This window comes from Mastacembelus armatus, chromosome 15 (genome assembly GCF_900324485.2).
Source record: "Mastacembelus armatus chromosome 15, fMasArm1.2, whole genome shotgun sequence".
In the NCBI taxonomy this organism is placed as follows: domain Eukaryota; kingdom Metazoa; phylum Chordata; class Actinopteri; order Synbranchiformes; family Mastacembelidae; genus Mastacembelus; species Mastacembelus armatus.
Window position 1 is genome coordinate 2796606 of NC_046647.1, and position 12334 is coordinate 2808939.

At 40.5% G+C, this 12334-nt stretch overlaps 1 protein-coding gene across 2 annotated transcripts; it reads left to right on the top strand.

Annotated features, from left to right (window-relative positions):
* Window positions 1–509: 509 nt before the first annotated feature.
* Window positions 510–5347, top strand: fgf8a (fibroblast growth factor 8a). Of its 2 annotated transcripts, none has more exons than XM_026309580.1 (5): window positions 510–605; window positions 698–734; window positions 1549–1729; window positions 3206–3312; window positions 5063–5347. In XM_026309580.1, exons 1-5 carry the CDS (start codon window positions 574–576, stop codon window positions 5345–5347), a joined length of 642 nt encoding a protein of 213 aa, XP_026165365.1. In that variant the 5' UTR covers window positions 510–573. The 2 variants fall into 2 exon arrangements, with proteins under 2 accessions (XP_026165365.1, XP_026165366.1); XM_026309581.1 differs by having other exon boundaries at window positions 574–605; window positions 1582–1729.
* Window positions 5348–12334: the final 6987 nt, after the last annotated feature.

Sequence of the window (12334 nt, forward strand, 5' to 3'; positions counted from 1 at the left end):
AACAGTGGAGGAGAGGAGAGAAGGAGCGTCCTGCTTGTAGTCCTGCCACAGCCGAGCGGAGCAGCAGCATCGAGCTACAAGAACACTGAAGAACCGGAGGAAGCCCGAATCTCCTCTACAGCGGGATCACACACACACACACATCTGAAGGCCAGAGAAGAGCCGCATGCGTTGCAACGCAGGAGGAATTGTCTAACGGCTTACAAAAACTCTTGTACAATTTATAGAAAAAACCCTGCAGAGCTTTCTTCACCGCATAGCTTCGCTTCGGCAAGTGCACTTAGACTTTGTGAAGCCCTCTGCCAGAAGCAGACAGGCATTATTTTAGTTATAAATTATTATTTTTAATTTCTGCTTTTCGCTATTTCAGCGAAGCAGAAGCTCATTCATTTGAAGAATGTGTCCGCTCTGCGCTCAGGAGCTTCTCTGTCTTCGCCTCTGAGCGTTTTGTGGATTTAGGTGAAAGCTTTCGGTGAAATACCTTGTTTGATTTTCAACTATATCAGCTGGACTTTGCAGCTCTGAAAGGACCGTGTCAGAATTTACTGGAAAAGCTTCTCACGTCCATCCAACATGCGCCCCATCCCATCCAGACTCAGTTATCTGTAAGTGATTTCCACCTTTCATTTACTCTTTGCACCGCAACATACCACTTTGAAGTGAATAAATTCATCTTGCTCTTCTTTTTTTTTTACAGGTTTCTTCACTTATTTGCATTTTGCTACTATGCTCAGGTACGACTCTACTTTCATTTCATTTCATATAAATGTTTTATAATGATGCTATTTATTTAGGCAAAAGATAAGGATTAGCTTCAAAAATCTCTTAAACGTGTGGAAGGCAAATCGTGTCGCCTAATGAACAGCGCAGTAACAGAGCAACGAGGAAAGGTGAGGGATCATCACATTATGTGATACAAGAATATCGGATAGCTCCCACAGTGCGCCAGGCAGCGGGGCGCGCGGCCTGCTGGCAGGTTGCTGATGAACATGCCGGCCCTGGCACAGGAGGCGCGAGCACAGACGGGGCATCGAGGCAGGATGGAAATGCTTGCGAGTCTTGTGAAAAATGTCGTGGGGTTCAAAGTAAGCCAGGGCCAACGTTTCGGTCAGCAGTCGTCATTCCAACACAGCGGTACAAAAAGAATGAGGAGGAGAAATAAAAATTCGAATGTAGAGTAAAGAAATAGATATGTTGTGTTCACATCATGAAGAGGAAGTGCAGCAGTCCTCCCGCATATTGTTTTTGAGTTATAGCGCACATTTTCTGACAAGCACAACCTGTAATCACACCGTGCGTTTTGGAAGCTGTTAATTTCATTTGGCAGCAGTTCTCCTGGAACTTGTTACACTTGTCACTCGGAAAAAACACCAACAGGCTGAATATCTTTTCCCCTGTGTTTAAATGCTTCAGTCATCTCTCGAAGACGCACAATTGGCTTCGCTCTTTACGCGCATTTAATGAATGAATAAATAAATTTAATACAAAAACTAATAAATAAAAGCTAAATATATACTGATGACTGTGATGACATCTAATTTCTGACAGGTAACCAATCAGTCCCCGCCTAATTTCACGCAGCATGTAAGCGAACAAAGCAAAGTGACGGACCGCGTGAGCCGCAGGCTGATCCGGATCTACCAGCTGTACAGCCGGACCAGTGGCAAGCACGTCCAGGTCTTGCCCAACAAAAAGATCAACGCCATGGCCGAGGACGGTGATGTCCACGGTAAGAGAAGCCTTGTATATTAATAAAAAGAAACACGCCCCAACGCAGTAACAGCATTGAAAAAATGGGTCATTGCTTTTTCATTCGTTTTAGTAGATTTAGTTTTCAAATAATTACACGTTTGTGTTGAAAATTACAAAGCAATAAAACTGTACCCACTCGAATTTTTTTAAATTCATTTTTACAGTGGGTTATGATTCTATCACCTTTATACGCAGATTAATTTTACTATTTAATTTCTACTTTTAAGTTTTATTTTTATTTTTATTTTTTTTACCAACATGGCGCGACATTCCAATACCCTACAATTTAAAACAACGAAAATAGTTAGAAGTTAAAGTCAGGATAAAAACTATAAAACAGTCAAATATTTAAATTATGATTAAATATTATTATTATCAGTATTATTATTTTGATTATTTTTTCTTTCAAAGAAAAGTGTAAATCAGCACTTACAATGACAGAACTTGTCATAGTATGAATGAAATCCAATACATTTAGCTATTTATAGACTTTTATTCTCCCTTTCCTTTTAAAATTCTGACATTTCCAGAGAAAAGTGAAATCTTGTCAGCAACATTTTCTTGAACTCTTTACCTCCTAACCAATCAGCTGACTAGTGGAGGAAGTTATTCTTTGAGCTGTGATCCCAGTCTGAACTGAAGAGACTTGAAAGCTCAGAGAAACTGTTCAGTGGATTTTAGATGTTGCTGAAGGTATCCTCCAGAGATCCTGAAGGTCTGGAAGAGCCATTAGAAGTCATCTCACTGCTGCCTCCTGAACATTTCCTGTATAGCTCCCTCTCTCCCCTCACCTCCAATTTCAACTCCACTACGTCCAGTATCAGAGCAAACAGGTCTAATTTTGCTTTGCAGGCACTCTGGCATGCAGTCTTTGTTATATTTAGATTAACCACATTTCTACAATGGACATCAGCCTACCTACCTAAACATCAGTTCATAATTGACTGTTTGGTATCTTGCTGTCTTTTGGTTTTGCGGGATATAACTCTTGGTGTCAAAAAGTACTCAGTTGTGTAGTGATTAGTCAATGAGTGGGTGGAGATGGGTCAGTGACCACAGCAACCTAATGGCTTGTCAAAAATATTACAAAATTGCCCCTTTATCATTCAAAGACACAAGACACATGGTTTCATGATTTTGCAAGAATTTTAGTTTGCATGAATCCCCAGGAATGGCCCCGCAGATTTTAGTGTGTGTGTGTCTGCATTTGAGGAGAGATAGTTTGCATGCTTGGAAACAAAGCTAAGCATTTTTTGTGTGCGTTGTCAATGTTTTTATATCCATTGAAACATGCATATGCACTGTTAAGTCATTAATTCAGTCAATGTTTGGAGACTATTTTCAGAACACTAAACACAACATTAAATACGACATTTCTTTCTGAAATAATAATTTTCCAAATTTCCTAGGTTCAGCTGTCATTAACAGCATGCTTTTTGTTTGCTTTCTTTAGCTAAACTCATAGTGGAAACTGACACATTTGGAAGCCGAGTGCGCATTAAGGGAGCTGAGACGGGCTTCTACATCTGCATGAACAAGAGAGGGAAGCTCATTGGCAAGGTGAGGAGAAAATTTGGTTTCAACCAGCCAAAGCAAAGGAAAAAGCTTGCTAAGTTCAAATTGTCACCAATGCTCACACTTTATGCACTGGATTATAAAAAAGGATGTCTATCAGCACATGAATACATGACATATGTAAAATATAATGATAAATAGTTCCAAAAATAGATAGATTGCATGTGTTCATGATGCTTTTAAACAAGGCTAATCATATTCTATATTTTCCTACTTTCAACAAATTGATTTTGTTTAAAATCAAACCAAAAACAAACAAACCACAATCAAAAATTTATAGACCCAACAAATATAGTCAAACTCTGCTTCAGTTTATTCCACTTGCCAAATGTGCCTAACTAAATATAGAACCAACAAATGTATTCTTTTTATTTTCTCTTGTTGATAGCGACAAAACAAAACTATCTTGAAATAATATATGTGAGGAGTTTTTAAAGACTTACATCTTCACTGGGAAGCAATAGCTTTGCAAGTGGAAACCACAGACTGAGCAGGGAAGCCAGAAAGTACAGAGAGCAACACAAACATATTGTTGCTTTGGTTCTCTATAGGATGTTGATAGTAATAATATTAAAGAATAAAGCCAACTTGCTGACCATATTTTCAAATATGCAATATTCTAAGCATGTTGCACTAATTTAATCTTTAAGGTGGGTGTTTTCATCATTGTCATGACTTAAGAAGAACAGACAGCTAATATAGGGTTTTGAAAATAGAAGCTAATGTTATGTTATATACAGGATTTTTGCATTATAGCCTTTAAATTGAAGTGTTGCACTATAAGGTTCCAGGTTAAGGTTTCATTATGTGCCTCTGACTTGCATTTGTTGCTGTGTACAGGGGCCTATCTCAGTGCCTGTCTCTTACTGTGATGGCTAATAAACAGACCTGCCACAATCTCTGCTGTGGCCTCCGCCCTCCACACACGTACACACCCACCCAGCACCCTGCTTCGTACACCATCTGCCCTGAACTACCGGTCCAGTCACAGCCTGCCTTGGCCCCATGTGTGTTTGCATGTGTGTGTGTTGAACAGATAAACAATGAACATAGTGTGTGTCTTTAGTATGTATATGTGCACTTTAGTGTACAGTATTATGACTATTTTAACAAATATTTTTTGTACAAAAAATAGCTTGTTGCAGTAAATCAGGTTTCCATGTTCAATTACTACTTTTTTTGCTGACCATAGTGTACATTTCATCATCAAAGGAAATGTTCATGATATCACCAGTCTGGGGTCATCACCTATGTATTTGCCACCTCATCTCTGAGCTGCACTGTCAACAACCTTGATATACAAAAATAGCGCCTCACTTGAAAACAACAATAAACAGGAAAAATGTATTTAAGGATCGATTGCTAATTCAATTCAGCAGACCTGGGAGGTTAAATTTAAGACAAATACAACAGGAGATACAACCAGAAGTGAAAGTGACACTTGGGGGCTGATTAAGGCTTTATGGCAGGAGGATCTATCCTGCACCTACTGACCCACAAGGGCTGCTGGATGTTTGCTGAAGGGGGATGGATTACTGTCATCCCCCTCTCTCTGATCTGTAATGACTGTAGCATATGCTGCATGTATGTGGGGAGGGCTGTATATGTGTTCAGGGGGATAGACTGCAGAGTAAAGCTTTTATACATTGGATATTTGGATATTGGATATTTTAAATTTTTATAGAGTAATCTTCACATTTCCACTAACTGTTTTTCTTGGTGTTTGTTTTGGTAGAAAAATGGACAAAGCCGTGACTGTATCTTCACTGAGATTGTTCTGGAGAATAACTATACAGCTCTGAGGAATGCGCGCTACGAGGGGTGGTACATGGCTTTCACTCGCCGTGGACGGCCTCGAAAAGGCTCGCAGACACGCCAGCATCAGCGCGAGGTTCATTTCATGAAGAGGCTGCCGAAGGGGCAGCAGCCCAATCACCCAAGCCACCACCGACCTTTTGACTTCATCCACTACCCCTTCAGTCAAAGGACTAAACGCACACGATACTCGTCAGAACGCTGAGGGGGAGAAGGAACACAAAAGGAGATAAGGGAAAAAGAAGAAACTGGCAAACTGACTGAATGACCAGCAGCTAACACACTCCTCTGGTCTACACAACCTTAAGAGACAGTTTTATACTGTGCATTACTATATCCTAATATGTAGTTTATTTTATATTTTTCTTAAAGTAAAAACAAAAAAGTTGTACATAGACAAAAACATGAGAAGTCTATTTTTGTACTTTTAGTATTGACCTATGTAAAAAAAAAGAAAGGATATCTTAGTAGAGTCCACTTAGTTTTTATGTCATTTTGAAGAGTAGAGTTGTTTTTTGGACTCTCACCTGCTGCTCAAGGAGGCTTAAGAGCCCTGACTGACCACACTGCCAGGGAACACTGCATTGAGAGACACAAACTGTCACACACTGCATCAGAGAGTACCAGGGTCAATAAAGTTGATCCCTACTGGGATCAATCTGATTCTTTCTCACACAGTTCAAGCAAAGAGAGCTTTAATGGTGTCTGAAGGAACAATGTGGCAGCTACATTTCATAATAGGTTCCCTATTCTGACTTAAATGTCAATGTATACATAATGCTTTGAAGTCAGCCACTACCCCACACCTAATTGTGTTGTTTTTGGCCCCTGAATGTCTGTTTTATACATATATAAATATATTTTTATTTGAAGATGTGTAAAATTATTTTAAAGATGGAATATTTATTTAAAATGTGTAAAAATGTACATTATAATACTGAAATTAAACCTTTGTTTGGTACATGGTAGCTTTGGACAAATTTATGAAGCCCTGACAACACATACACAAGTGCACTGACCTGCCTTATCCTTTATGCATCAATACATAGTGTTTTAGTGTGTTACCCTAGGGGACCTGTACTGTACTTTTGTGTGCACAAATGACTTATTTCGTGCTCTGGGGGAATAGTGTATGTGCAAAGTACTACATCAAACATCAGGAATATGAGGAATATCGACACGCACACAATGACATTCAGTGGTGGAATATACATGTCGGGGGTTAGGAGAGGAGGATAGGGGAGGGGAGGATTAATGTAGGGTAGGGGAGGTCAGTTCTCTGTTGGTTCTCGGGCAGTCTAGGCTTATAGCAGCATAACTAAGGGATGATTCAGTTTTACCTGAAGCCAGCCCTAACTATATGCTTTGTCAAAAAGGAAGGTTTTAAGTCTAGCCTTAAAAGTACAGGGAGTGTCTGCCTCCTGAACCCAGGCTGGGAGCTGGTTCCACAGTAACCCCCTTGATAACTAAAGGCTCTGCCTCCCATTCAACTTTTGGAAACTCTGGGAACCACAAGTAGACCTGCATTCTGAGAGCGAAGTGCTCTATTGGGATAATATGGTACTATGAGGTCTTTAAGGTATGAAGGAGCTTGATCATGAAGGGATTTGTATGTGAGAAGAAGGATTTTAAATTCTATTCTGAAGAGAAGCTAATATAGGAGAAATATGATCTCTCTTGCTAGTTCCTGTCAGGACTGGCTGCAGCATTCTGGATTAACTGGAGGAGTTTTATGGAGTTACTGGGACATCCAGATAGTAGTGAGTTACAGTAATCTAGCCTTGAGGTAATAAATGCATGGACTAGTTTTTCTGCATCATTTTGAGACAGGATGTTCTTAATTTTTGCAATGTTCCACAAGTGAAAGAAGCCAGTTCTAGAGATTTGTTTTATGTGTGAATTAAAGGACATGTCCTAGTCAAAAATAATGTTTTTCACAGTAGTGCTGGAGGCCAGGGCTATGCCATCTAAAGTAGCTATATTGTTAGAAAAGCTATTTCTGAGGTTTTTAGGCCCAAATACAATAACTTCTGTTTTCTCTGAGTTTAAATGTAGAAAGTTACTGGTCAACCAGGCCTTTATGTCAGTTAGACAGGCTTGAAGTCTTGTTAACTTGTTTGTGTTAACAGGTTTCATAGATAAATACAGCTGTATTTGTCATTTGAGCAGGGGTAATTAATAGAGTGCTTCCTAATAACATTGCCTAAAGGAAACATGTACAGGGTGAACAAAATTTGTCCTAGCACAGAACCTTGTGGAACTCCATAACTAACTTCTGTGCTTGTGGAAGGTTAATCATGAACATGAACAAACCTGAATTTGTCCGATAAATAAGATTGGAACCATTTTAACACTGTTCCTCTGATATCAATCACATGCTCCTGTGTAAGTGGTCTGATAGCTGCTTAGCAACAGCTTTTTCAAGGATTTTAGAAATAAATGGCAGGTTGGATATTGGTCTATAATTAGCCAAGACTCCTGGATCAAGACTAGGCTTTTTGAGTAAGGGTTTGATTACTGCAGTCTTAAAGGCCTGTGTTACGTAGCCTGAGATACATTTACCAAGTCTAATAAAAATGAGTCAGTTAATGGCTGAGTGTCTTTAAGCAGTCTAGTTGGGATGGGGTCTAAGAGACACGTTGATGATTTTGATGAAGCAACTACTGATGTAAATTCAGAGAGATCTATAGGAGCGAAGCAGTGTAAACATAACTGAGGTCTCACAGATGATTCAAAAGCTACTGTAGTAGAAGATTAATTTATGGCAGGTATAGGAAGCATCTGATGAATCTTGTCTCTAATAGTTGTGATTTTATTTGTAAAGAAACTCATAAAGTCATCACTGTTGAGAGCTAAGGGAACACTGGGTTCAACCTACCTGTGACCTTTTGTCAGCCTGGTACAGTGCTGAAAAGAAACCTGGGATTGTTCTTATTTTTCCTCTATTAGTGATGAATAGTATGCAGTTCTGGCTTCACGGAGAGTTTTTTTTTAATATGTTAATAGACTGTTTTTCCAGGTTACATAAAATTCTTCTAAATTTGTGGAACAGCACTTCCTTTCCAGCCTTCGTGATGCCTGCTTTAAGGTACGAATATGTAAATTACACCATGGGGCTAATCTCCTCTGATTCACTAACTTCTTTTTCAGAGGGTCCACAGTATCAAGAGTTTCATACAGTGAGGCTACAGCACTGTCAACAACATAATCAACTTAGCAGGGAGTAGGATTGAGGCAGCTGCCCTCCACTGTGTTGGTACATGGTATAGATGTAAATAAAGATGGAATCCTTTTCTTAAATTTATTAACAGCGTTGTCAGATTAAGAGAGTGAGCAGCACCAAGTTCCTGGATGTGCATATCACAGAGTACCTCTCCTGGATTGACAACACCGCATCACTGAGAACAGCACCAGGCCCAAACATGGTCCACACCTACTGGTTAAGCTCAGCTAACCTCACTCCATGAATGCCTAGCTGCAAAATGGCCTAGCTGTTAGTGCGTGGGACCCATCCTGAATGGTTAACTGAAGTGCAGGACAGTTCTAATACTGAAGGACCCCCAGAAGTGAGCAGTCCCATTTAAGCACTACCCAATAACCTGCCACTGCAAAACATGGAAACTCCTTTTGGGTATCATAACAGATAACATGAGTAGACACAAGGATCAATACATGAGCGGGGCCCCGAGAGGAATTGGTAGGAACACCAGAGGAGCTAAGCACCAGCTACTGGTAGATAAAGCAGTCACCCGAGACTGCAAGACCAGACACACCAACCTGTGCACTGCCTGATTGACTACAAGAAACCCTATGACTCAGTGAAATCATCACGAACAGTGGTTAAGGATACCATCTAAAAAATGGAGCAACTATCAGCCACCCCCTCTACATGAATGACATCCACTGATATTAATGATTCACTGATCCACACCACCAGAATCTACAGCAAGGACAGCTACAAGTACCTTGAAATCCCATATGCAAAGGTGAACAATGAAGAGGCGAAAAGGAGAGCAGCAAATGCCAAATACATACAAAGAGTAAGGCGGGTCCTGAGAAGTCAGCTAAATGGGAAGAACAAGGTCTGGGCTATGAACACCTGGGTATTTATACCTGCTGGTATAATAACCTAGCCAAAGGAGGCGCTAGAGTCCACTGACATCAAGACAAGGATACTCCTCACAATGCACGGAGGGTTTCACCCAAAATTCACCATCCTGAGACTGTACACTAAGTGGAAGGAAGGAGGCCAAGGACTAGTGAGTGTCAGGGCCACTATCCAGGATGAAACAGCTAAGATCCATAAGAGTACGTGAGAGACATAGAGACACAATACTCCCAGTTAGGAAAGTACACTGCTATCGTAACAATAAACCATGGATCACCAGTGACATTAAAGACCTCCTGAATCAGAATAAGAGGGCTTTCCAGGACAGGGATAAGGAAACGCTGAGGAGTATACAACAAGAGCTCAAAAACACACTGAGGCGAGCTAAGGTGGAGTATAAGAAAAAGTTGGAAAAACAGCTGGAGAACAATAATACCAGGGAGGTATGGAGAGGGGTAAGGACCATCACTGGCTACAAACCGAAGAACTCTCTCTGGATGGTGATGTGGATAGAGCCAATACCTTCAACAAGTACTACATCAAGTTTGACAATGTGGCTACTTCCACCTACATATCTACAGCTACTCCCTCCACCACCACTCCAGCGGTTGCTCTCCCTCCACCATTATTACCTCTGAGGCTACCATTATTACCTCTGAGGCTACTCCCTCTGTCTCCAACGTGGCAAATACTCCCTCTACCTCCACCTCTGCAGTTACTCCCCCAAACTCCACCTATGAGGCTGCTTCCCCAATCTCCACCTCCGAGGCTGCTTCCTCCACCTCCACCTCTGCAGCTTCTTACTACACCTCATCCTCTATGACTGCTACCTCCATCTCCACCTCTACAGCTGCTCCCTCCACCACCCTCCGCTACAATCTGAACAACTCCTCCTGTCTCTAACAATGGAAGAGGTTTGAGCTGATCTCAGGAGACTTAGGAACGGACTGTGCAGGACAATTTGCTGTCCCTCCTCAGAGGCTCTATAATAAAAAAAAAAGTTGGAAAAAGTCCTGTCCCTATGAAAGACTTCCTGTCTAATACTGGTGCCCAAAACAGGGCGGCTGGTGGAGCCAAATGACTATAGACCTGTGGCTTTGACATCCTACATTATGAAGACCTTGCCACATTCAGAAGTATTCTTACGATGTGGGCTTCATAGACAATTGGGCCACTTTCTGGGGAAAACCCGGTCTGATAGCGAGAGACGGCATCCATCCCACTTTGAATGGTGCAGCTCTCATCTCTAGGAATTTGGCCGAGTTTCTTAGCCGACCTAAAGCCTGACAATCCAGGGTGGGGACCGGGATGCAGAGACTCAGTCTAAAACGCTTCTCTGCAGTTTCCTTAGAGCCGCCGCCCCCTTCAAACCACATAGAGACTGTGTCTGCCCCTCGAACATATAAATCAAATAAATCAGAAGTTAACAGAAGAGGAGTTATTCATAAAAACTTAATAAAAATTAAGACCACTCCTCTTATTGAACAGAAAAACAGAACTGTCAAATGTGGATTATTAAATATTAGGTCCCTTTCTTCTAAATCTCTGTTAGTAAATGATTTGATAACTGATCACCAAATTGACCTACTTTATCTTACTGAAACCTGGTTACAGCAGGATGAATATGTCAGTCTGAATGAATCAACCCCCCTCAGTCATAAAAATTATCATGTTCCTCGAAGTACAGGTCGAGGTGGAGGAGTAGCTGCAATCTTCCAGTCAAACTTATTATTAAACTTTCATCCTCAGAACAGTTATAACTCATTTGAGAGCCTCACTCTTAGTCTCTCACATACAAACTGGAAAACACAAAAACCAGTTCTACTTGTCATTTTGTACCATCCACCTGTTCCTTACTCAGAGTTTTTAACTGAATTCCCTGACTTCCTGTCTGATTTAGTGCTTAGATCAGATAAAGTCATTATAGTGGGAGATTTTAACATTCATGTAGATGTTGAAAATAACAGCCTCAGCATTGCATTTAATTCTATATTAGATTCAATTGGTTTCATTCAAAACGTTAATAAACCCACCCACTGTTTTAATCACACCCTTGATCTTGTTCTGACCTATGGCATCGAAATTGAACATCTAATAATTTTTCCCCCAAATCCTGTTTTGTCAGATCATTCTTTAATAACTTTCGAATTTAAAATGATGGATCATGCAGCGTCTGGAAGAAAATTCCACTACAGCAGATGTTTATCCGACAACGCTGTTAATAAATTTAAGAAAATGATTCCATCTCTATTTGCATCTATGCCAAGTATAAACATAGTGGAGGGCAGCTGCCTTAATCCTACTCCCTACCAAATTGATCATGTTGTTGACAGCGCTGTAACCTCACTGCGTGAAACGCTTGATTCTGTAGCCCCTCTGAAAAAGAAGTTAGTGATTCAGAGAAGACTAGCCCCATGGTATAATTTACATGTTCGTACCTTAAAGCAGGCATCACGAAGGCTGGAAAGGAAGTGGCGTTCCACAACCTTAGAGGAAATTTTTCTAGCCTTCCTAGTCTACTAACATATAAAAAAGCTCTCCGTAAAGCCAGAACTGCATACTATTCATCACTAATAGAGGAAAATAAGAACAATCCCAGGTTTCTTTTCAGCACTGTAGCCAGGCTGACAAAAAGTCACAGCTCCGTTGAGCCCAGTGTTCCCTTAGCTCCCTTAGTTATTTTTGACCAGGACATGTCCTTTAACTCACACATAAAACAAATTTCTAGAACTGCATTCTTTCACCTGCGCAACATTTCCAAAATTAGGAACATCCTGTCTCAAAATGATGCAGAAAAACTAGTCCATGCATTTGTTTCCTCAAGGCTAGATTACTGTAACTCATTACTATCTGGATGTCCTAATATCTTAATAAAAAGCCTCCAATTAATCCAGAATGCCGCAGCCAGAGTCCTGACAGGAACTAGCAAGAGAGATCATATTTCTCCTATATTGGCTTCTCTTCATTGGCTCCCTGTAAAATATAGAATAGAATTTAAAATCCTTCTTCTCACATACAAATCCCTTCATAATCAAGCTCCTTCATACCTTAAAGACCTCATAGTACCATATTATCCCAATAGAC

Bases quoted from the DNA above. Each gene is read 5' to 3' on its own strand.
- fgf8a (XM_026309580.1), top strand. From the start codon at position 574: ATGCGCCCCATCCCATCCAGACTCAGTTATCT. The intron at 735-1,548 runs GTACGACTCTAC...AATTTCTGACAG, and splicing joins CATTTTGCTACTATGCTCAG to GTAACCAATCAGTCCCCGCC. The intron at 1,730-3,205 runs GTAAGAGAAGCC...TGCTTTCTTTAG, and splicing joins CGAGGACGGTGATGTCCACG to CTAAACTCATAGTGGAAACT.